This window comes from Monodon monoceros, unplaced genomic scaffold (assembly GCF_005190385.1).
Source record: "Monodon monoceros isolate NGI ecotype Baffin Bay Population unplaced genomic scaffold, NGI_Narwhal_1 Super_Scaffold_3, whole genome shotgun sequence".
Classification (NCBI taxonomy): domain Eukaryota; kingdom Metazoa; phylum Chordata; class Mammalia; order Artiodactyla; family Monodontidae; genus Monodon; species Monodon monoceros.
Genome location: NW_021703780.1, coordinates 63,492,557 through 63,514,034, shown reverse-complemented (window position 1 = coordinate 63,514,034; position 21,478 = coordinate 63,492,557). Strand labels below are relative to the sequence as shown.

The window sequence follows — 21,478 nt, the reverse complement described above, 5'->3', positions numbered from 1 at the left end:
TCAGGGTCCTGATGCTGGCTGCATCCTCCACAGGGTCATGATGGCCCCAAGGGTGAGCGAGGAGCTCCTGGTAGCCCTGGACTCCAGGGCCCCCCGGGCATCCCAGGGCAAGTTGGCCCTCCTGGCCAGGTGAGTGTCCAGGGTAGTTCCAGGACTTGGGAGCAACAGGGGCCATTATGTTGTCACCCTGGGATGCCATGATCCTGGGTGACTTCTTTGTGTTCTGACATATCTCAGGGTTTCCCTGGTGTCCCAGGAGGTTCGGGCTCCAAGGTGAGTGGGCAGATGCTGGGTGGGGGTATGGTCAGGGGCTGCCCAGAGTGGGGGCATTTTCACCACTGGTCATTCTTTTTCTCAGGGTGACCGTGGGGAGACTGGACCCAAAGGGGAACAGGTGAGGCCCCCATCTTTTTCACTTGCCCCGGTAGCCATAGCACTCACGCATGCGCGCACATGCCCCCAGCCCCAACCCCAAGCTGGGTCCAGCGGCTTGTCTCTTGGTGTCTCCAGGGCCTCCCAGGAGAGCGTGGCCTGAGAGGAGAGCCTGGGAGCACGGCGGTGAGTGAAGCCTGGGACCTGGCCCTTGACTGTTATGTGCACGCCTGTAGCGGCCACCTCTGTCCCCTTCCACTTGCCGTGAGGCCCCACTGGAGCTGTGCTGTGTGCTCAGCCCCCTGCCCTGTTGGGATTCCTGTAGCCTACACTGAGGGGAACCTGGGCAACGGGGACATGTCAGGGAGGGGCTTCCAGTGACCTCGAGCCACCTCAACCAAGGACTAAAGGGTCCTCTGGGCAAGAGGCCTGGGGAAGAGGGTAGGGAGGCTGTTTTGGGGGGCAGTGTGGGGCCTTCTCCTCTGTGGGCAGCCCCTCACCCAGTTTGTGTCCCCAGAATGTGGAGCGGTTGCTGGAAAATACTGGCATCAAGGTAGGTTGTTTGGGGGCTGGGCATGGGGGCTGGTGGGAACCCCACGGGACAAGTAATGCCCATGGGGCCAGGCCAAGGCGTGGGAGGCTGCAGTAATGGCCCTGCTCTTCTGACCCCTCACTGTCACTCAGACGTCCGCCCTGCGGGAGATCGTGGAGAGCTGGGAAGAGAGCTCTGGCAGCTTCCTGCCTGTGCCTGAACGGCGTCGTGGCCCCAAGGGGGACCCAGGAGAGCGGGGCCCACCAGGCAAGGAGGTGTGTGTTGGCTGCTCAGGGGGCATGTCCTGTGGAGGGTGTGGCTGACACCAGCATTTACTCTTCTGTTCGTCCAGGGCCCCACTGGCTTTTCTGGAGAACGCGGGCCGAAGGGAGATCGTGGAGACCCCGGCCCTCAGGGACCACCTGGCCTGGCCTTTGGGGAGAGGGGCCCCCCTGGACCTCCCGGCCTTGCTGGGGAACCTGGAAAGCCTGGTATCCCTGGGCTCCCAGGCCCGGCTGGGAGTGTGGGAGAGGCAGGGAGACCAGGAGAGAGGGTGAGCCTGGCTGGGATGGCCGGGGAGGTGGGCTCAGGAGGAGCTGGACTCCCCACGGGCATAACCCCCACCCTCGATTTGCACTTCAGGGAGAGCGGGGAGAGAAAGGAGAACGTGGAGAACAGGTGAGCTGGAGGGGGCTTTACTGGGCGGGACTGCCTATGGGCTGTGTTGGGGTGGCCACCCATTTTCTTCTTTTCTGCAGGGCAGAGACGGCCCTCCTGGCCTTCCTGGCCCCCCTGGCCCCCCTGGCCCCAAGGTGATCACCCCAGCTCTGCCCAAGCCTGTGACTGCTGTCACCAAGAGGCCACCATTGGCTTGAGCCCCAGAAATTCCATGTGGTGACTCTGACCCTACAACCCTCTGGCACCCTGTGATCTGGGATGACCCCTCCATGCCTCTGTGACAGACACACCTCTCCCCTGTGACCTTGTGCTTGTAGGTGGCCATGGACGAGCCAGGTTCTGGACTCTCTAGAGAACCAGGACCCCCTGGACTCAAGGGTGCTAAGGTCAGTGTGTGGTATCAACCTGGGGGCCACCCTTGCCATGGCGCCAGCGCCTGGCTTGACATGTCATCCCCACAGGGGGAGCCAGGCAGTGACGGCAACCAAGGCCCCAAAGGAGACAGGGTGAGGCCTCCCACCCCACCATGTTTCCCCTCCCCTGCAGGAGGGCATGCGGGGGTGGCATGTCTGTGGGCACCTGGCAGTGATGGGGGCTCAGGGCATGACACTCTGCTTGCAGGGTGAGCCAGGCATCAAGGGAGACTGGGGAGAGCCTGGACAGAGGGGTCAAAATGGCATCCCGGTGAGTCCTTGCCCCACAGGCCATGGGTGCACAAGTACACGGCTCTCACTTGTGTTGTCCGGGCTGGAGTCTGCTCTGCCTGGGGCTGTCTAGGGGGAAGCTGGGATGGGGAACAAGGACAGTGTGGCCTTAAATGTGTTCTCTCTAGGGTCTACCAGGAGAGCGTGGCGTGGCTGGGCCTGAGGGGAAGCCGGTGAGTGATGACAGGAACAGCATGGCCGAGATTCTGGGGGACAGCTACCCTTTGCTGTGTGCTGGCCGCCGTATGCACGTGTCACCAGTGATCGGTGCCGGGGTGTGGTGACTGGGTGCCCAGGTCTGAGTGCAGATGCATGATAGCTGTGTACCTGTACAGGCCCATGTGTATTGTCTATGTGGAGCAGTCTGTGGGTATGGGGTGATTTGTGCCTGGGAGGGGTAGAGGTGCAGAAGTGGGGCCCCCAGGCAAAGGTCTCCAGAGGGCAGGAACAGGCCCAAGTGAGGCCAGACTGAGGCTCAGAAGCCCCCTTCTCTATCCAGGGTCTGCAAGGTCCAAGGGGGACCCCTGGCCCAATGGTGAGTATCCCAGAATCCCGCTCCCTCCTGCTCCCATCCTACAGTGGGTAACCCCTACAATGGGCAGTACTGCCTCAGTTTCCCTGGGAGGGTGGGATTGGCTCCCACTCGTCTGGCTCTTTCTCTCTCCAACAGGGTGGCCATGGAGACCCTGGACCACCTGGTGCCCCGGTGAGTGATGGGGAAGCACTGCCTAGTGGGGGTGGGACAGGCATCAGTCCCCACTGATGACTCAGTTGGATAACTTGTTTGTGTTAGTCCATGAGTCCAGGTGGATAACTCTGACCCCAGTTTCCTGCCCTTGATACTTTTTTCTAGGGTCTTGCTGGCCCTGCGGGACCCCAGGGACCTTCTGGCCTGAAGGTGAGTATAGGCTTGTGTAGGTGTGTGGCTGGAAGGAGGTGGTGGCTTGGAGCAGCCTGTCTGCACCAGGATAACATCTGCCAACCTCTGGGAATGTCACTGCCCTGTAATGCGACTGAGCACCAAGGTGCTCCGTCCATGTGGGCTTTGCTGTGGATGGAGGCTGAAGGGCCTGTCATTCATCTGTGGGGTCATGCGGTCTCTGGGGTTTTGGCAGGGGGAGCCCGGAGAGACAGGACCACCAGGACGGGTGAGTGACCCAGCCCATGGGTTAGTCACAGGGAGCTGGGTGGGGTTGGCACTGCCCTGAACTTTTTCTTCCTCCAGGGCCTGCCTGGACCCACTGGAGCTGTGGGACTTCCTGGCCCCCCTGGCACCTCAGGCCTTGTGGTGAGTGAGGCCCCTGCAGAGATAGCATGTCCCTGCCCTCTGGGTCCCGTGCTCTCCATGTCCCTCTCACATCTGACTTGTTTCCTTCAGGGTCCTCAGGGGGCACCAGGTTTGCCTGGACAAGTGGTGAGTCCTGGGGATCAGGGCTGGACTCCGGGGATCAGGAGTCAGGGGGCAGGCCCCTGACAGAGCTCTCCCTTCTCAGGGGGAGACGGGGAAGCCGGGAGTGCCAGGTCGTGATGGTGCCAGTGGGAAGGACGGAGACAGAGGAGCCCCTGGCGTGCCGGTGTGTGTTCTGAGGGGAGCTCGCTGTGGGCATGTGATGGGGCCTGTGCCAGCCGCCGTGTGCCTGGAGGAAGAGGAGGGCTGGGCAGTAGGGACAGGGGGTGGAGAGGCACTGAGTTCCACCCACCGTTCTGCCATAGGGGTCACCAGGTCTGCCTGGCCCTGTCGGACCTAAAGGAGAGCCTGGACCCATGGGCACCCCCGGACAGGTGATCTTTGACCCTGACCGCCACCTTCTGCATCAGCTCCTCTGCCTCACTCCCAAACCTAGTCTGTCCCTTCCGTATGGACGGCGGGGTGGGGATGGGGAGGTGGCAGGAGGCGAGGCAACTCACCAGGAGTTCCCTGCAGGCTGTGGCCGGGCCCCCTGGAGCAAAGGGAGAGAAGGTGAGTGGGGGGGGGGCCTGGTTTGGGGGGCACAAGGGTTAGGGGCTGAGGAGCCCCACTGACCCCTTTCCCTCATCAGGGCACCCCTGGAGGCCTTGCTGAAGACCTGGTGGGAGAGCCGGTGAGTGTGGAACCTCCACAGCATAGTTCCTCCACCCCTGTGACCCTCACCTTCCATAATATGCCCCACATGGTCCGGGCCTCAAGCTCCCTCTTTGAGTCTCAGCTGTCTGTGCCCCTGACACCCATGTGTCCTCCTGACCCCTGTATCCACAGGGAGCCAAAGGTGACCGAGGACTGCCGGGGCCGCGAGGCGAGAAGGTGAGGTGGGCCTGGCCGCGGGGCCTGTGCATTGGGCAGGGAGGGGTACAGTTGGGTGGCTAGACACCCTCACCACCCTCTCTGTGCAGGGTGAAGCCGGCCGTGCCGGGGAGCCTGGAGATCCTGGTGAAGATGTGAGTCTGGGGTCTGGGCGAGTCTGAGTCTGGGTTGAGGAGTGCAGTTGCGGATGTGAGGGACCGTTGCTGGGCGTGGGCACATCTGAACCCGAGCCTGGCTGAACATTCCAGCATTCAGGGTCCTGCTCTGGGAGCATGCGGGGGTCACACCTCCTGGCTTCCCCGTGCCTGTCCTAGGTCTTCTGTTCCTCCCTGTGTCTGAGCACATGTGCTCCTGTCTGATCTCCCAGGTCTCAGGACACATGGGAGTTTTTGTGGGCCTCTCCTTGGTCATGTATTGGTGCTGCCCCTCTCCCCACCCTGTCTGTGCTCCTGTATCTGAGCTCATGTCTGTGGTCATGTCTAAGCTCCCTGGAATGGGACATGTCTGAGTTCCTGCTCCTGTCTGCACTCCCACATACCTGCACTCACATCCTTGGTGCCAAATGTCCGTGGTCACCTCTGAGCTCCCGTGGGAATGTTTTGGGGCCATACCTGAGCTCTGGGTTCATGTTCCTACTCTCAAATGCTGTTTACTTTGTTTTAGGGTCAGAAAGGGGCTCCAGGACTCAAAGGTCACAAGGTATGTGTGCCCTAAAGCATCCCTGCTGGGGGTCATGGTCCTGAGACTCCCTGAGCCTGATCTGACTCTTCTTTCCCTTGAAGGGTGACCCAGGAGTTGGGGTCCAGGGGCCCCCTGGGCCAATTGGTCCTCCAGGTCTAAAGGTAAAACAATGCCCCATCACTAGTAGTGGGGGCAGCAGGTGGGGCGGGGGGCCTGGAGGTGGGAGAAAGAGGGTATCCTGGGGCTAGTCCTGGGAAGGGGTCCTGCTGGAGCCATTCCTCCCTTTGCTATTTTTGTTCCAGGGAGACTTGGGCCCCCCCGGCACCCGTGGTGCTCCTGGTATTGTGGGGTTCCCCGGTCAGACAGGCCCTCGAGGAGAGATGGGTCAGCCGGGCCCCAGTGGAGAGCGGGTAAGTGTGCTGAGGGCTGCACATGGGGACTTGGTGACTTGAGGACCTCTGAATCTGGTACTGGGTGAGGAGGAGAAGGGGGCCCAACCCTGCCGAGGGGGCTCCTGGTTTTGTGGGGACAGCACGGGAGGAAGGTTCCCAAGTCACCCTTCGCCTCTCTTACCTCATTTTCACTATAGGGTCTGGCAGGCCCCCCAGGGAGAGAGGGAGCCCCAGGTCCCTTGGGGCCACGTGGACCCCTTGGGCTAGTGGTGAGTAGAAGTGCCCCAATGCCCCATGTCTCTGACTGCTGTGTGTTGGAGTCTGTCCATGTGGGGACTTAGGCTGGGGACTGTGCCACACTGTGTGGCTAGATGTGTGTGTACCTTTGAGGGGCACAGAAGCCTCACCTCACTCTGCCCACAGGGAGCGCCTGGGGCCCCTGGACTCAAAGGAGACAAGGTAGATGGGACAATGCTGCTGGCTCTCTCTTGCACCCCTGTCACCCCCTCCAGCTTCCACTAACCCCTGTCACCCCCTCTAATCTCCACTGACCCCTGTCACCTTCTCCAATCTCCACTGACCCCTGTCACTCCCTCCAACCTCCACCGACCTCCCATGACCCTCTGTCCTCCACCAATTCCCCTCACTGATCCCTGGTGTCCTGTTGATCTCCAGGGAGACACTGGAGCAGGGCCGCCTGGGGCCCGAGGCGAGCGTGGGGAGCCGGGTGTCCGGGTACGTATGTCCTGCTCTGCAGCCATGGCCATTCCAGGGAGCCACCCTGGGACTCCCTTCATCACAGTTCTCGCCTCTGATTTCCAACTTACCGAGTCACTGAATCTATTGTCACCAACCAGGGTGAAGATGGCCGCCCCGGCCTGGAGGGACCCCGAGGACTCGTGGTGGGTCTCCCTGGGGAAAGAGCCAGTGGTGTGACTCAGTCCCCTGTCTGTGCCCTCTGTGCCCTTGTGACACTCTGCAGCCTTCTGCAGCCCTCTGGTTCTCCTTGGCTACTCTCTGGTCCTTTGTCTCCCTCATTCACCTGGGCCCCCCGGTCCTCCCCTGCCCCCTGACCTGTCTCCCCAGTAGTCCCCACAAATTCCCTTAGCTCACTATTTTCTTCTCTCATACAGGGTCCCCCAGGCAGCCGGGGGGAGCGTGGGGAGAAGGTAAGGATATGGGGAAGAGGTCCCGGAGTGTGGGTGGGGATGGATCTTGCAACTCAGGATTTGGGGCTTCTCTATTTGGGTGAGACTCACACTCTTCCACCCAATAGGGTGACACTGGAACCTCAGGGCTAAAGGGTGACAAGGTGAGTGTGTGCATGGGGGAGGGCAGGGGACTAAGGGTGCTCCTGACTCCTCTGACTGCCCCCTGTCCACTCAGGGTGACTCAGCTGTGATTATGGGGCCTCCGGGGCCACGAGGTGCCAAGGGGGACATGGTGAGTGGGTCTGGTCCATGTGCAGATGGGTGTGGGAGGGGCTTCTGTGTGGGCTGGGCCAGGGGATCTGAGAGCTCAAACCCTCAGAGGGTAAGGGACTTTTAGCCCCTGACCCTGATTTCTGACCCTGACCCAGGGTGAACGAGGGCCTCGGGGCATAGATGGTGACAAAGGACCTCGGGGAGACAGTGGGGACCCTGGAGAAAAGGTATGGGGATGAGGTTGGGATATTCTATACAGGGTGAGGAGGGGGGTCCTACAGGCTGGGGGCTCCATGGAGGGTCTGTGAGGACAGGAGGGGAGGATGGGAGGGGGCTTTCTGGGGGTCAGAGGGGAGGGGGTTCTGTCAGCTGTAGCAACTCTGTGGGGTGGCTGAGAGGATGGGGGCTCTATGGGGGGGGCCCAAGGGCCTGGATAGGAGGTGAGAAGGGGTGTGTGTGGACTGTGGCTCTATGAGAGTGCCTGTGGGAATGGGAAGGGGGCTCCTTAGCTGTTAGGGGTACTCCAGGTAGGGGTAAGGGTAGGGGCCCAGTGGTAAGAGGAGTGGCAGGAATCTGGGGGTCCTGGGGTGAGAAATGAGCCACCCCACGAGCCACAGTCCCCAGCTCCACCCTGCTGGGGCGTGGGCTGGAAGGGAAGGGACCATGGGGAAGTGCGTGGGAGCAGCACTGGCCAGCTCCACCTCAGCCAGCAGGTTCCAGTCATTCTCTGAGCATGCAGCCTGGTCTGGTCCTGATTGTGTCCCTCTCCTGGTCACTCCCACAGGGCGCCAAGGGACAGCCTGGAGACAAGGGCGCAGCCGGGTTGCTGGGAGTGCGTGGACTCACAGGACCCAAGGCAAGTCCCGCCCCAGGTACAGACCCAGAGCCATGCATCACACACCCCTGTCCCAGGGGTGTCCTCTGAGCATTGGAGGGTTTCCTACCTCCCTCGCTGTTGGCCCCATATGTGCTCACACGGGCTCCTTGTGCAGCCTGGGCCCTGGCTGCAGTCACCGAGTGGCTGCATGGGCAGCAGACAGGCCAGTATAGGGGACAGTCACACTGAAGGGCTGCCCTCCCCCATCTGTGTTTCCCACAGGGTGAGCCTGGTGCTGCAGGGATCCCTGGTGAGCCGGTAAGATGCCCCCACGCCCATGTAGTGGCCTTTGACCTTACAGTGAACCAGTACTCTCATGTTGTCCAGGGACCCTACCTTCACAGTAGCCCCCATGATGGTTCCACCCACATAGTGACCCCTGCCCATGGTGACCCTCATCCCCATGGAAAACCCTGCCCTTCCAGTGGCTCTGGCCCCTAATGATGATTCTCACCCCTATGGTGTTCCTTGTCCATTACATCCAAAGTGATTCCCTTTGATCCCTCACTGACCTCCCCTGGCCTCACCTTGACCCCTTTCCCCCCAGGGATCCCGAGGAAAAGACGGAGCCCCTGGTGTCCGAGGAGACAAAGGAGATGTTGGCTTCATGGGTCCCCGGGGCCTCAAGGTGAGAAGGGGACTGCTTTTTTCCCCCTAATCAGGAGGACCTGATGTTGGAGGGTGAGGTATCTGGGGTCAGAGGTCAGGTATTTGGGGTCAGATGTGGAGGTATCTGGGGTTGAATGTGAGGTGTTAGGTTAGAGGTTGGAAGGTCAGAGGTTGGAGTATCTAAGGCCAGTTTGGAGAGTAGTTTCAGTGTCAAGGGGTTACAGGGTGAGGTATCTGGAAGTCATTTTTCACTTCTTTTCTCCCGCAGGGCGAACGGGGGGTTAAGGGAGCCTGTGGCCTTGATGGAGAGAAGGGAGATAAGGTACAGGGGTGATGGGGCATATGCGTGGGGATGTGGGGGGCTGTGAGGCCTGGGGCCTAAGGCTGATCCCTCCACCTGATCCCTGCAGGGAGAAGCTGGTCCCCCGGGCCGCCCAGGGCTGGCAGGACGCAAAGGAGAGTTGGTGAGAGTGGGGCACCCCCAGAATGAGGAGTGGATGGGTGGGCCAGGGCCTAGCTAATGTCTTCTCTTCTCCAGGGGGAGCCGGGTGTTCCAGGCCAGTCAGGGGCCCCTGGGAAGGAGGGCCTGATCGGTCCCAAGGTATGGGGTCTCTCTCAACAGTGGACATTGGGGGTTTAGGATTGGGCAGGGAAGGGCATGGTTGGGTCGTGAAGGTTTTGGGTCGTGAAAGGTTGGGACATTGGGGGGTGGAGTGGGGCTGGTCTTAAGGTTTCAGGGTGGGTTGGGGTCACAATGTGCTTTTTTATTTTTTCTTTGGCCGCACCGTGTGGCACGCGGGATCTTAGTTCCCCGACCAAGGATTGAATCCGTGCCCCTCAGTGGCAGCGCAGAGTCTTTTTTTTTTTTTTTAAGATTGATTTATTATTTCTTTATTTTATTTTTATTTCTCTTTGGCTGCGTCGGGTCTTAGTTGCGGCACGTGGGATCTTCATTGAGGCACGCGGGATCTTTCGTTGCAGTGTGCAGGCTCTTCGTTGCGGCGCACGGGTTTCTCTCTAGCTGTGCCATGCGGGTTTTCTCTTCTCTAGTTGTGGCACGCAGGCTCCAGGGCGCGTGGGCTCTGTAGTTGTGGTGTACGGGTTCCAGAGCGCGTGGGCTCTGTAGTTTGTGGCATGCAGTCTCTCTAGTTGAGGCGCGCAAGCTCAGTAGTTGTGGCGCATGGGCTTAGTTGCCCCGCAGCATGTGGGATCTTAGTTCCCTGACAAGGGATCAAACCCACGTCCCCTGCATCATAAGGCGGATCCTTTACCACTGGACCACCAGGGAAATTCCGAAGCGTGGAGTCTTAACCACTGGACTGCCAAGGAAGTCCCCACAATGCACGTTTAGGATTAAGGGATGGGAGGTGGAGCAGCACATGCCTCAGGGCTAAGGGGTTACAGTGGGTGGAGGTCAGTGGGGAGGCTGGAGTGTCAGTGTAGGGGAAAAAGGTGGAGTCAGGGCAAGGGGCATCACAGTGGGGTCAGGGTCATGGGGATCATGGCAGATTGAGGGTCTTCGACTGGTAGGGCCACAGGTACTTGAGGTTATGGCCATTGGGCCTGGGGGCTTATGGGGGTTGAGCTGAGGTAGGCCAAGGCAGAGGGACTCTCATGCTTCTTTCTGTTCCCAGGGTGACCGCGGTTTTGATGGGCAGCCAGGACCCAAGGGTGACCAGGGCGAGAAAGGGGAGCGGGTAAGTTGAGGCTAAGGTCACGGTGAATTGAGGAGATTGTACTCTCTGGAAGTGGGTCCATCTTTGGAAGTTCTCATCACTGACCCTGACCTATCTCTCCTCAGGGGCCTCCAGGAATTGGGGGCTTCCCAGGTCCCAGGGGCAGTGATGGCTCTAGTGGTCCTCCCGGGCCACCTGGCAGTATTGGCCCCAAAGGCCCTGAAGGACTTCAGGGCCAGAAGGTGAGGGGCCCTGACTCTGATTCCAGACCCCTGAGCCTCACTGACCCTTCACACCTCATTGACCTCTAGCTCTGCAACCCATTCCCCCAATATCTTTGCCCCAACCTCTGAACTTATGATCCCAGTTTGTCCTACTTCTGACCCCCAGTGCCTCTGACCCTGCTTACTTGGTCCTGTCTGACAGGGTGAACGAGGTCCCCCTGGAGAGAGTGTGGTGGGGGCCCCTGGGGTCCCTGGAACCCCAGGAGAGAGAGGGGAGCAGGTGAGTGGGGATTCCTAGGCTTGGGGTTGGGGTGACCTCTGGTGTCCGTGAGATCAGAGGTCACAGCCTGGTCCTATCCATTGCACATAGGGGCGGCCAGGACCTGTGGGGCCCCGCGGCGAGAAGGGAGAAGCTGCACTGACAGTGAGTGTGGGGTATGGGGGTTGTGGGCTCTGCCTCCTGCACCCAACCCCCGACCCCCTGGACCCTGGACCCTGACTCAGCGCTGTCCCTCCATGATCCCTGCATCATGTACCCTTTGTCCTTCTGTGATCCATTGGTTCTTCATGACCCTTGTGGTCTTGGGCTCCTAGGAGGATGACATTCGGGGCCTTGTGCGTCAAGAGATGATTCAGCATTGCGGTGAGTGGGGCTCAGCCCACAGTCTCTTGGGTACCACCCCACTCCATCCCCGTACCCCTAGACAGGGGCAGGCAGCATCCCCAGAACTTCCAAGGGGCAAGCAGTCAAGGAGATGGGTGGAGACAGATGGATACAAAAAGCACACAGGTGTTTCAGGACAGACATGCTGACGGGACTTCCCCAAATGGAGACCCAGGCAGAGGTGGAGGGACTCATAGTGTTCCTGGGTGCCCAGGATGGTGGCGTGTGGAGGGGCTGGAGGTGTGAGCAGAGCCGGCTCCTCAGGGCCTGACGTGGAGCCAGGGTGTGGGTGGAGGGCTCTGGTGGCCCTGGGGGGCATCAGAGAGTGAAGCTGGTCTCCTTCCGCCTCTCTCTGTGGCTGCTTTCCCTCTGTCTCCATGCCTGCGGCTCCTGACTGGCTGTCTCTCCCTCTCTCTCTTGCCCTTTGTTGGCCTGTTCCCAACTTCACTCTCGCCCTCTGTTTGCTTCTCCCCTTCCCTTCTTTCTCTTTCTCTCTCTCTGCCTCTGCTTCCCTTCCTCTCTCTCCTGTCTGTCACTCTCTCCTGCTGTCCCTCTCTGTATGTCTCTGCCCCCGTGTGCGTCTCTCTCCCTGCCTCTTTCCATCTTTGTCTCCTGCTCTGTTATCGTCTCTCTCGCTGCCCCCTCTCTGCCCCCTCCAGCCTGCCAGGGCCAGTTTATCACATCTGGATCACGTGAGTAGTTTTCTGGTATTTTCTGCTCCCGGAACTTTCCTCACCACAGGCCCTGCTGTGCCCATCACCTGGGTCCTCGCAGCAGGGGCTTGGCTGGGGTGGCCACCATGCTGACCCCAGGGCCCTGTGCCCCTGCTTCTGGCTCTAGGACCCCTCCCTAGTTACGCTGCAGACACCGCTGGCCCCCAGCTCCATGCCGTGCCCATTCTCCGCGTCTCCCATGCAGAGGAGGAAGGTGAGGACGGCTGGAGCCGTGGGGCGTGTCGGGTGGGAGAACAGACACACACGGGGCTGCTCATGTGTGCAGGTCCCACGCCACGCATGTAGGGTCCACATTCAGGGAACACTCTTGTGTACATGTGGGAGACCAGTGCTGCCCACCCCATCCAAGGGCCAGGGTTGGGCAGCATGAACCCGGCCCTGCTGGGGCCCTGCTCACAGCACTCGCCACCATGCGTGCAGGCCAGGTGCCCCCTGAGGATGATGAGTACGAATACTCTGAGTATTCCGTGGAGGAATACCAGGACCCTGAGGCTCCTTGGGATGGCGATGGTGAGAAAGGGGGCTGGGCCCAGAGGGATTGGGGGAGGGGCAGACAGAGCCCATCCCTGCTGACCTCTCTGACCTCCATCAGCCCCGGACCCCTGCTCGCTTCCACTGGACGAGGGCTCCTGTACTGCCTACACCCTGCGCTGGTATCATCGGGCTGTGGCAGGTGGTACGGAGGCCTGTCACCCCTTTGTCTATGGTGGTTGCGGAGGGAATGCCAACCGTTTTGGGACCCGTGAGGCCTGTGAGCGCCGCTGCCCGCCCCGGGTGGCTCAGAGCCAGGGCACAGGTATGGGCGTACCTCCCATCCCATTAGGGGCCTACCCAGATCATGTCCAGGGTCAGGGTCCTGGGTCAGAAGTCCCCTCAGACTGGGGGACCTGGGACAGAATCCCCCCAGACCAAAGAGCCGAGTAGAGAACCCCAGCTCTATGTGGAGTCCCCAGTGTGGCCCCCTTCAGTGCTCCCTCCCTTAAAGACCTGAGTGAGCATCCCGCTCTGCGGGCAGAGCCTCCACACCCTATGCCCCCATCTTCCCCATTCCCCGTGGCTGATGGGATGGGTAAGGTCAGATGGCTGAACCCAACCTGCCCCACGCAGGTGCTGCCGGGAGCTTAGGCAGATGATGAGCTGAAGCTCAGCATCCCCTGGAGGAGTCGGTGTCTCAGCTGGACCCTGCTGTCCCTCCCCTTGGTGCTAGAGGCCTGCGTGCACGTGAGCGTGCATGAGCGTGTCCATTAATTTCAGTGACTTGTTCCATGGGTCTAGCCTTCCCCCCTGTGGACAAACCCCCACTGTGGCTCCTGCCTCCCCGGCAGATGACTCAGTGTGGGATGGCTGTGGGCAGTGAGCGGATGTGACTGAATCTGACCGCATCTGACCTGCCCCTTGACCCAAGCCTGTGATGACATGGTGCTGATTCTGGGGGGCATTAAAGCTGCTGTTTAAGGCCCCTGTTGTGACTGTTTGGGGAGGTGTGGGTGTCAGGGGGGCAGTACCATCCCAAGTGGGTACAGAGTCCCTCTGTCCAGCCGTGGTCACTGTCCTGTGACCCTCAGTCTCCAACTTGTCCCCAGAAACAAGACAGGGTAGGGGCCGAGGATATGTCCTCACTGCTCCCCAGGAGGGGATGAATCATAGGTGGGGGGCTGCCTCAAGCCAGGAGACAGGGCCCAGCTGTCAGCCCAGGGGCTGAGGGAGATAAATGGGCCCTGAAGAGGGCAGAGAGGCAGACCACAGCACAGCACTGCCTGGCCCTAGCTTATCCTAGAGGAGGCTGCTACTGGTAGGACTGGGGTCAAGGGGGGTGGGCAGGGCCTTTGGGGTTGAATGGATCTGGGATTTGGGTCAGTGGAGGTCTCTGAACCTGAGGTGCCCTGGGATCTCTGGCTGCTTCTCTGCCTCAAGGACCCCCATTCCTGCCTTTCTTTGCCCTGGATCTACTACAAGCTTTCTCGCTCAGACCTCAGGCTCCCCTTTGGTCCCTCTGTGTTTCTCTCTCTTTGCGTCCTTATTTCCATCACACTGTCTCTGGGGCAGTTTCTGTCTCTTTTTTTTTGTTTGTTTGTTTTTTGCGGTACGCGGGCCTCTCACTGTTGTGGCCTCTCCCACTGCAGAGCACAGGCTCCGGATGCACAGGCTCAGCGGCCATGGCTCATGGGCCCAGCCGCTCCGCGGCACATGGGATCTTCCCAGACCGGGGCATGAACCCGTGTCCCCTGCATCGGCAGGCGGACTCTCAACCACTGCGCCACCAGGGAAGCCCTCTGTCTCTTTTTTCTTCCACTCTCCATTTGCTCCGCCTCCCTCTCATTCATTTCCATCTCTTTCTCCCTCTCCCTCTCTCCTCCCTCCCTCCCTTTCTTCTTCTTGTTCTTGTTCTTCCTCCCTCCCCCCCATCTCTCTCTCTATAAAATATATCCATATCTAGATGTACCTGTGGCTCTCTGTCTCTGGGTTTCTCCATCACTTTGTATATCTCTGTCTCTCTCACTCACTTTCTCACTCTTTCTGTCCCTCTGACCCCTTCTCTGCCTGGCTCTGTCTGTTATCTGTGTCTCACTCTGGCTCTCTTCTTGTTCCTTCATCTCTGTTTCTGTCTCTCTCTGTCCCTGGCCTGGCCGCTCTCTGTCTCTCTGCTTTCCCCATCTGTCTCTGTCTATGGGCCATAGCTGACCAGGGCCCCTGCCCTGAACCTGTTTTCTCCTCGCAGCCTGACCACACGATGAGCAGGTGGGCTCTGCTGGTGCTGATGGTCCTGACATTGGGCAGGACTCTGCTTGTCCCAGCAACCCCTATCCCAGGCTTCCAGCTTCTCCCTCAGAACTTTCCCCAGGCTACTCCCCGCCCTGTGACCTCGGAGAGCCTTTCAGCCAGCACCACAGGCCCCTCCACTGCTTGGGGCCGCCCCGGCCCTGGCTTCCGCCGTGGCCCCCGCATCACCCTCTCGCTGGATGTCCCCCTTTGCCTCCTGCGGATCTTACTGGAGCAGGCCCGGGCCAGGGCAGTGAGGGAGCAAGCTGCTGCCAGTACCCACATCCTGGCCCATGTTGGCCGCCGCTGAGCCTGAGGGAGAGGATCACAATGATGGAGCCAGTGTGGATGGGGAGACCTGCAAGGCAGCAGCAGAGCTGGACGGTGCTACATCTGGGCACGGTGCATCAGGACTCCGCCACGTGGGGTCACTGCCATGTGGTGTCATATCAGAGTGCCTCACAGAGTCACAGTGTGTCTGGACAGCCTGGATGTTGCTGTGTCAGGTTGCCAAGTGGAGTCTTGCCACTCCTAGGAGCCCCACAGGCTTACAGTATGTCTGGACAGCTTGGACACTACCATTGAAGGTCACTACCGCGTGGAGTCTTATCATGTCTGGGTCCCACTTGTGTCCAGTCACAGAGCATCTGGACACCATCACATGTGGTCACTGTAATGCTACTTTCAGGCACCTCAACACAAGAGACCATCACTGCATCGGAGACCAGCCCACCTAAGACCAGACCCACAGGTCTGCCCTGTCCTCCCACGGGTCACCACACAGAGAAATGCTGGCGGAGGGTCACATGCATGAGACAGCACCCACCCCAGATGGATGGGGCTATCAGGGGCATCTCTAGGCAGAGTGAGATGGTCGTACGTGGGAGGTCTGTGGCCGTGGCAGCCTTGCCCTGTGTGTGTGTGGGGGGGGGGTGTGCACGCATGTGTGGCTGCATCTCTGTGTATCTAACAGCTGTGAGTACGTGTGAGCAAGGTGAGGCCATATGAGGGAGCTGGGAGGAACAGGAGCTTGTCCCCCAAACCTACATGAAGCACGCTCAACACATAGCCAGGGACTGTCTTACCCACACCCCTGCATACACAGCCTCTGCCCTTGGACACACATGGCTCAGGGGAGAGGGAGCTCAGGCTGCTGGGGCTCTGGCCCAACTGCCCCTCCTTCATCGAATTGTCCTGAGCAAACCTCCTCACCTTTCCAAGCCTGTTTTCTCCTCTGTAAAGCAGAGTGATGCCACCAAGCTTCTTGTGAGCACTGAGTGATGTAACGTACATGAAGGTTCTGGCACGCAGAAAGCGCTCAATACATGTAGTGACCGGAGAATGGGATAGACAAGAATCACACAGTCGTGTGCACCCAGGCAGTGACACACGAGGGCGGAGTCATAGCTGGCTACGCTGCTCCTCTCCCCGCTCCTCCCGCCCCAATTTCACTGACCTGTCCCTTGGTGTGCAGGGCGTATATTTTGCCTAATCTCAGAACCCCAACTCCATTGCTGTGCTGGGATGGGACTGACCTTCTGGAGAGTGTGGTCAGGCTTGCCTGCAGATGAGGCAGGTGTTCTGGGTAGTGTAGACAACTCCAGCTGGAGACGAGGGCTGGAGAAAGAGATAGCACTGTCGGAAGTGTGGCTGCCCAGGGCCGGGGTCACTGACGGAGATCTCACAGTTGTCAGCAGCCCTGGGGGTTGGGCCCAAGGCGGGGCTGGAGAGGCGGGGCCACCCGGCCTGCTGGGCTCTCTCCGGAGCCTGGAGGGCGGGGCTGCCCGACTCCGAGCTGCAGGGGGCGGCGGCCCAGGCCAGTTTGGTTGCAGGATGAACAGAGGCAAGGAAGGAGGCAGCTCCTTGACGGACCCCTGGTCAGGGAGCAGCAGACAGGGTAGGCACGGGGCAGGGTGGACAGGGTGGGGGGATTGGGAAAAGACCTGGGCAAAGTGGAGGTGGTGCTAGAAGGGATGTGAGAGTGTTGGGGGTCTCTCCAGGAATAGGGGTGCTCTTAGGGGCATCAGTCTGTCAGTGGCATGGAGGAGGGGGAACACTGGCGTCTTGCCGGGGAGAAGGAGCTGGGCCAAGGGGGAACTATAAATAGCTTCTTCCACCAGCCCAGGGGGAGGGACAGTCAGCTGGAGCTTCCCAGGGGGCCTCCTGCTCTGCCCTTTGGTGGCCTCCAAGGGGTCATGTTTATCCAGGTCCCCCCTCAGGGGTCATATCCAGAGGCTCATTTGGGAAGTTTTTCATGTGATGTTACTTTAGCCCTTAAACCAGCATTTCTAGGGCAACTACTGTGTGCCTTGTGCCGGTCCTGAGCTGCTCTAAGCACCTACTGTGTGCTCTGTCCCAGTCAGGAACCTCTCTGAGCACCTTACTGTGTGCTCTGGCTGGTCCTGAGTCACTTTGAGCACCTACTGTGTGCCTTGTGCCAGGCTGGAATCAGCAAGTGCCGACCAGGGTTCACGGGCTGCTCGGTTACACGGCTCTCTACCCCCAAGTTGGAACCTCACACCCTGTGTGAGCTCTGGACCCAGGGAGACACAGGATGATCCTTGGCTAGAAATGGCCAGAGGAAGCTGGAACTCCTAGGAACTCCCCAACGTCCCAGTGACAGCAGAGGGGAGAGGAGGAGGGAATAAAGGGGAAGGAAGACAGCAGAGAGCAGCAGGCCTCACTGCAGCTGGCCTGTCTCTGCACCAGCCTGGGTGCAGGGCCTGTTAGTGTGTGTGCACCAGTGGCTGTGTGCATACCATGCTTTCGTGCAGTGGTGTGTGGGTCTGTGTGGGATGCACTGAGGTCCCTGGGCCCATATGCTGCACAGGGTGGCTGTCGGTTTGGCCAGGTCTGGCCAGCAGATACGTGGACTGGGAAGAGTTTGAGCATTGAGGACTGAAGACTGAGGACACCCCACAGCTTGTAGTCTGGAACACTGGGAGGAGGTCCAGTGGTCAGTGCAGAGGGCACCACAGGAGCCAGGCCAGGCAGGTTCACGGCGAGGAAAAGCTGAGCAGGATGTGTTCACACACAAGTGCACAATGACATCCTAGTACACCTCCCACCCTTGGGCCAGGAGAGCTGGCTCACTCTGGGATGGCCCGAAGGAGGGAAAGCCATGAGGGCCAGTTATTCTATTGGACATATTGGCGCTGAGGGAGCAGAAAGTCAGGAGAGCATTTCAATGGAGGGAACATGCAAGAGTGCAAGTGTGGAGGTGGGATGTGTGGTTATAGTACAAGGTGTGGGAGGTGAGGTTCTGAAGGGCTGGGAGCTGAGCTGAGTCCATCCTGCACTGTGGGCTGGCGGTTCGGTGACACTGGGCCCTTCTCCCCTTCCTCAATTTCCTACCTGAGAAATGGGGCCATGGGAGAGGAGTATCCTCAGAGCAGATGTAGACCCTGGCCTTGGGGAGGGGCTCCAGGCTCCTCCTGCTGTTGACATGTGGCCTCACACTGGATAAAGAGACTTGGGAAGGTATGTCTGGGTCAGCCCAGGGTCAGACAGGAAGAGTGGGAGGTACAGAGCCACTGATTTTCCTGGGAAGCCAGACTCAGACTTCTGGAGGTGAGGATGGCTTCCCAGACATGGCCCTGGCCTCCTGCCCTGCCCTGGCTGTCCCCTACCCCCAGCCTTTGACTAACATTCCGAGAGGGTTGGAGAGAATGGCAGGCCTGAGAAGGTGCAGGGTGTCTGTGGATGTTAGATGAGGTAGACTTTGCAATGACTGCTGGGGGTTGGACAGGGTGTGGGTATGTGGTGACAAGGTCTCTGAGGCTAGGGTGGCCCCAGGATGGCCTTGGTAGTGGCCAGGAGACAGACAGGAGGGCTGACTTGTCAGGAACAGAATGAGTGGCTTTGGAGAAGTAGGAAGTGGGTGGAAGGTCACTAGGGGCATCCTGCTCATCAGGAGCTGCCTATGGGTGTGCCAGCTGCTGGGCATGAGGTGCGGAAGGACGTGGACGGTGGACACTGAAGAGGGAGGTTGAAGAAGGAGGAAGTGGTCGACTCTGTCTGAGGCAGGGCATTTCCTGGGGAGGCAGCTTGAGCTGCTTCCAGGGAAGTTCTGCGTGGGCTTCTAGCACGTGGACCTCCTTAACCTTCATTTCCTGTGAAGTGGGCAAGACATCTGTATCAGTCATCTTAAGGGTCCTTGCCAGGCTCTGAAGGGCTGGGCTGTGACTTGGAGGACTGACTCAAGGCAGGGGTGTGACAAGGAGGGCAGAGGGAGGGGTGCTGCCCCTGTGGAACACTGGGTGGAGACTTTTCTCCATGCCCCAGCCCCTGGATCCTGGCTGGGCACACATTAAGCAGAGAGAACTTGGGGATGCAGTGATCCTGCCAGGGGATGTGGTGGAGGACATCGCTAGAGGGCAGTGTGACCCAGACTCGAGCAGTGTCAGCTAAGGTCGGGGGCAGAAAGTGTACAAAGCTTAAGAGGTTGGGCTGAGGAGACAGGAGGTAGGCCAAGTGTTCCCGAACTCAGGCTCTCTCCCTTTCCCCTTGCCTCCACTGCATTTTTAGAGACAGGAGGAAGAGAAATAACATAATAAATGATAACATTAATGTGCTTTAGAATGGATTTCTCAGACACTGACACTTTTAACACATACCAGAATCTTGTAAGATCCGTGACAGTGTGTATTCCATTTTCCTGATGAAGAAGCAGAGGCTCATTAAAGAAAAAAATGTGTAAACTTATGATTTAAAATTTAATTGGTAAAAATGAAATCCTGGAAGGAGAAGTAAGATACTGTCAGGGTTTGGGGAGTCCCCAGGGACCTTGGTTACTAGGTGCCGCTCACGTGCTCCAGGTGGGCTGGGGTTTAGCCCGAGCTCCCCAGCAGCTAAGGCAAAGAGAGAAACACGATTAATTTTGAGATTTGTCCTCTGTCCCTGTCCATGAGATAAAGGAGCTTTTTCAGCGTGGTTGAGCAGGCTGCTCCTGTGGGCAGTGGAGAGTCCCGGGACTCGGAGCAGAAGAGAGGGTCGGGGCACAAGGCCGGTGGGGCGCGGCGGAGTTGACAACCGGGCCAGTGATGAGAGTTACGCAGAGGCCGCCAGGCTGGTCCTGACCAACTAAGCTCTGCGCGTCACGCAGGCCTACCCCAACGCATGCAAACCCCTCCTCCTGGGGGCCCTGAGGTCACGCAGAGCGGGAAGCGGGACCTCGGGTGTCCTGGGGGCAAGCCTGGCACGCCCAGGGCGAAGCCGTGGGTGAGGTCTATGCAAATCATCAGGGTCGCGTTGGGTGTGCTGGGCTCCGGCATCCAGGGCGGGGCCTGCACCATCCAAGCCTGGAAACTGGGGAGCTGGGCATGCGCTTCCCCCATCCTGGCATGCAGGGCGGGCCCGCTTGGTCCAAAACGCGCAAGTACGCTAGTAGGCGAGCTGAGCATGCGTGGTAGGAGGCCAGGCGCTCTTCAGTTGGGGTGGAGCCTACTCGTTCCGGGGCGGGGCCTGCGGGGAGTTGGAAGGGCGTCATCGCGGCTTCAGGAGGGGCGGGGCTGAGGGGCAGAACTGGGGGGCGGGGCATCGAGTGGCCCGAGGTGGCCGGGCTGCTGGGTTGGAAGCAGCGCAGTCCGACTCATTCTAGCCCCAGGATGGCGTCCCCACGGGAACTGACCCAGAACCCCCTGAAGAAGATCTGGATGCCGTACAGCAATGGGCGGCCTGCTCTGCACGCCTGCCAGCGCGGTGGTGAGGCGGGGTCCGCGGGGAAGGGGGAGGGCGGTGCATGGGCATGGGTATTGGTCTTACGTGGAGAGGGAGCCGGGAACAGGTGGGGAACCGGGGACAGGTGAGGCAGCCGTGACTGGTGGGAGGGGAACAGGAACAGGTGGGAGGCCTGGGACAGGTGTGGCAGAGCGGGAGGCGGGGACAGGTGTGTTGCGACGTCTCGGCTCAGCGGGAGCTAGTTCTGGCCGCCATCACCTAGGGGAGGGCTTAGGACCCTTCCCACACCACTCTGTCCCCACCGCCTCAGGTCAGGGGAGGACTTGGAGCCTCGGTCCTGCCCTCTCAGCTGGCCAGAGAGCGTGGGCCGGGTGGTCAGGCCGGGGTCTGAGCTGTGTTGGCCCTAGGAGATTCGCTTGGTCTCTCTGAGCCCAGAACTTTCAAAGGCCCAAGGCGGGGAGGAAGGCCCATCTCTGGGCCTGAAATCGAGTTTTGGGAGGAATTTCAGGGAAGTGCACATGTGTTCAGGATAGAGACAGTGAGACCACTTTGTTATATGGGCCTGTCTTTGTGTCCATGGGTGTGTAAGCATCCAGGTGGGGTTGTGGGTGACTGGTAAAACTGGAGGGTGGAAACATCTAGAACATATGCTGAAATTCAAGGAATCGTTAAGGGGATTACTTTTCCTGTGGTCCTAGGTGTTAAACCCACTTCATTGATTTTCTGCTTGTCCTTAAATGAGTCTGCAACTTTTTTATTACCAAGAAAAACAAAGATTTATTTTAGGAGTAACTGAAATGTTGTAATAAATTTGGAAGTTGGCAAGGTCCTCAGAGAACATCTAGTCCAGCTTCTGATACAGATTTGGAAATGGAGGTCAGGAGATTGTGTTATGTGCTGGGGTCTCCCTGCACTCCTGACCTCTGCTTGGGCATGATAGGAGAGGAGAGAGTGCTTGGTGCTTGTCTTGCTTTGAGGGTATCCTGGGGGCCTTGGCTTTGACCAGGATGTGAGTCCTAGGTGAGGAGTGTGTGCATCTCTTAGCACACTGTGGAACCTGGTAGGGGTGGCCGTGGTTTTGACCAGACATTCTGGTGGGTCGTTACTCTGACCATAATGTAGGTCCTGGTGGGCTGCTGAAACTGTGAACCTGCTTTTAGCCCTGGGGCCATGGCTTTCCAGTCAGTATTC

The 21,478-nt window shown here is 59.4% G+C and overlaps 3 protein-coding genes across 7 annotated transcripts in view; all 3 read left to right on the top strand.

Annotated features, from left to right (window-relative positions):
* The window catches only part of COL7A1 (collagen type VII alpha 1 chain), a 31,874-nt gene extending 18,573 nt beyond the window's left edge, over positions 1-13,301 (top strand). The window contains exons 68-119 of one of the 2 annotated variants that reach the window (XM_029243631.1): positions 34-129; positions 238-273; positions 359-394; positions 511-558; positions 890-925; positions 1,057-1,179; positions 1,257-1,457; positions 1,547-1,582; positions 1,663-1,716; positions 1,900-1,968; positions 2,044-2,088; positions 2,204-2,266; positions 2,415-2,459; positions 2,786-2,821; positions 2,957-2,992; positions 3,140-3,184; positions 3,402-3,434; positions 3,512-3,574; positions 3,665-3,700; positions 3,780-3,860; positions 4,000-4,068; positions 4,211-4,246; positions 4,326-4,367; positions 4,523-4,567; positions 4,657-4,701; positions 5,231-5,266; positions 5,350-5,409; positions 5,551-5,658; positions 5,838-5,909; positions 6,064-6,099; positions 6,316-6,375; positions 6,498-6,542; positions 6,774-6,809; positions 6,917-6,952; positions 7,027-7,083; positions 7,220-7,291; positions 7,849-7,920; positions 8,164-8,199; positions 8,489-8,569; positions 8,819-8,872; positions 8,961-9,014; positions 9,089-9,151; positions 10,185-10,247; positions 10,352-10,468; positions 10,653-10,730; positions 10,821-10,874; positions 11,045-11,093; positions 11,774-11,806; positions 11,955-12,041; positions 12,269-12,358; positions 12,441-12,644; positions 12,956-13,301. In XM_029243631.1, coding sequence (XP_029099464.1) covers positions 34-129; positions 238-273; positions 359-394; positions 511-558; positions 890-925; positions 1,057-1,179; positions 1,257-1,457; positions 1,547-1,582; positions 1,663-1,716; positions 1,900-1,968; positions 2,044-2,088; positions 2,204-2,266; positions 2,415-2,459; positions 2,786-2,821; positions 2,957-2,992; positions 3,140-3,184; positions 3,402-3,434; positions 3,512-3,574; positions 3,665-3,700; positions 3,780-3,860; positions 4,000-4,068; positions 4,211-4,246; positions 4,326-4,367; positions 4,523-4,567; positions 4,657-4,701; positions 5,231-5,266; positions 5,350-5,409; positions 5,551-5,658; positions 5,838-5,909; positions 6,064-6,099; positions 6,316-6,375; positions 6,498-6,542; positions 6,774-6,809; positions 6,917-6,952; positions 7,027-7,083; positions 7,220-7,291; positions 7,849-7,920; positions 8,164-8,199; positions 8,489-8,569; positions 8,819-8,872; positions 8,961-9,014; positions 9,089-9,151; positions 10,185-10,247; positions 10,352-10,468; positions 10,653-10,730; positions 10,821-10,874; positions 11,045-11,093; positions 11,774-11,806; positions 11,955-12,041; positions 12,269-12,358; positions 12,441-12,644; positions 12,956-12,981 — 3,234 coding nt within the window. In that variant the 3' untranslated portion in view covers positions 12,982-13,301. The remainder of the gene's footprint in view (positions 1-33; positions 130-237; positions 274-358; positions 395-510; positions 559-889; positions 926-1,056; positions 1,180-1,256; positions 1,458-1,546; positions 1,583-1,662; positions 1,717-1,899; positions 1,969-2,043; positions 2,089-2,203; positions 2,267-2,414; positions 2,460-2,785; positions 2,822-2,956; positions 2,993-3,139; positions 3,185-3,401; positions 3,435-3,511; positions 3,575-3,664; positions 3,701-3,779; positions 3,861-3,999; positions 4,069-4,210; positions 4,247-4,325; positions 4,368-4,522; positions 4,568-4,656; positions 4,702-5,230; positions 5,267-5,349; positions 5,410-5,550; positions 5,659-5,837; positions 5,910-6,063; positions 6,100-6,315; positions 6,376-6,497; positions 6,543-6,773; positions 6,810-6,916; positions 6,953-7,026; positions 7,084-7,219; positions 7,292-7,848; positions 7,921-8,163; positions 8,200-8,488; positions 8,570-8,818; positions 8,873-8,960; positions 9,015-9,088; positions 9,152-10,184; positions 10,248-10,351; positions 10,469-10,652; positions 10,731-10,820; positions 10,875-11,044; positions 11,094-11,773; positions 11,807-11,954; positions 12,042-12,268; positions 12,359-12,440; positions 12,645-12,955) is intronic. The other variant, XM_029243632.1, reaches the window with a different exon arrangement.
* A 1,278-nt stretch (positions 13,302-14,579) lies between these two features.
* Positions 14,580-14,918, top strand: UCN2 (urocortin 2). The gene has a single exon (XM_029241732.1). It carries the CDS (start codon positions 14,580-14,582, stop codon positions 14,916-14,918), a length of 339 nt encoding a protein of 112 aa, XP_029097565.1.
* A 5,248-nt stretch (positions 14,919-20,166) lies between these two features.
* Positions 20,167-21,478, top strand: part of PFKFB4 (6-phosphofructo-2-kinase/fructose-2,6-biphosphatase 4) — a 36,976-nt gene continuing 35,664 nt past the window's right edge. For 3 of the 4 annotated variants that reach the window (XR_003796794.1, XM_029243885.1, XM_029243887.1), the window contains exon 1: positions 20,169-20,311. Coding sequence is in view for 3 of the 4 variants with exons in the window: in XM_029243885.1 (XP_029099718.1) it covers positions 20,215-20,311 (97 nt within the window). In the remaining variant the exon portion in view is untranslated. Of the gene's footprint in view, positions 20,312-21,478 lie in introns of all 4 variants that reach the window. The other variant, XM_029243888.1, reaches the window with a different exon arrangement.

What these genes read in the sequence shown, in the direction of transcription:
- UCN2 (XM_029241732.1), top strand. Translation starts at nt 14,580, where the DNA reads ATGAGCAGGTGGGCTCTGCTGGTGCTGATGGTCCTGACATTGGGCAGG.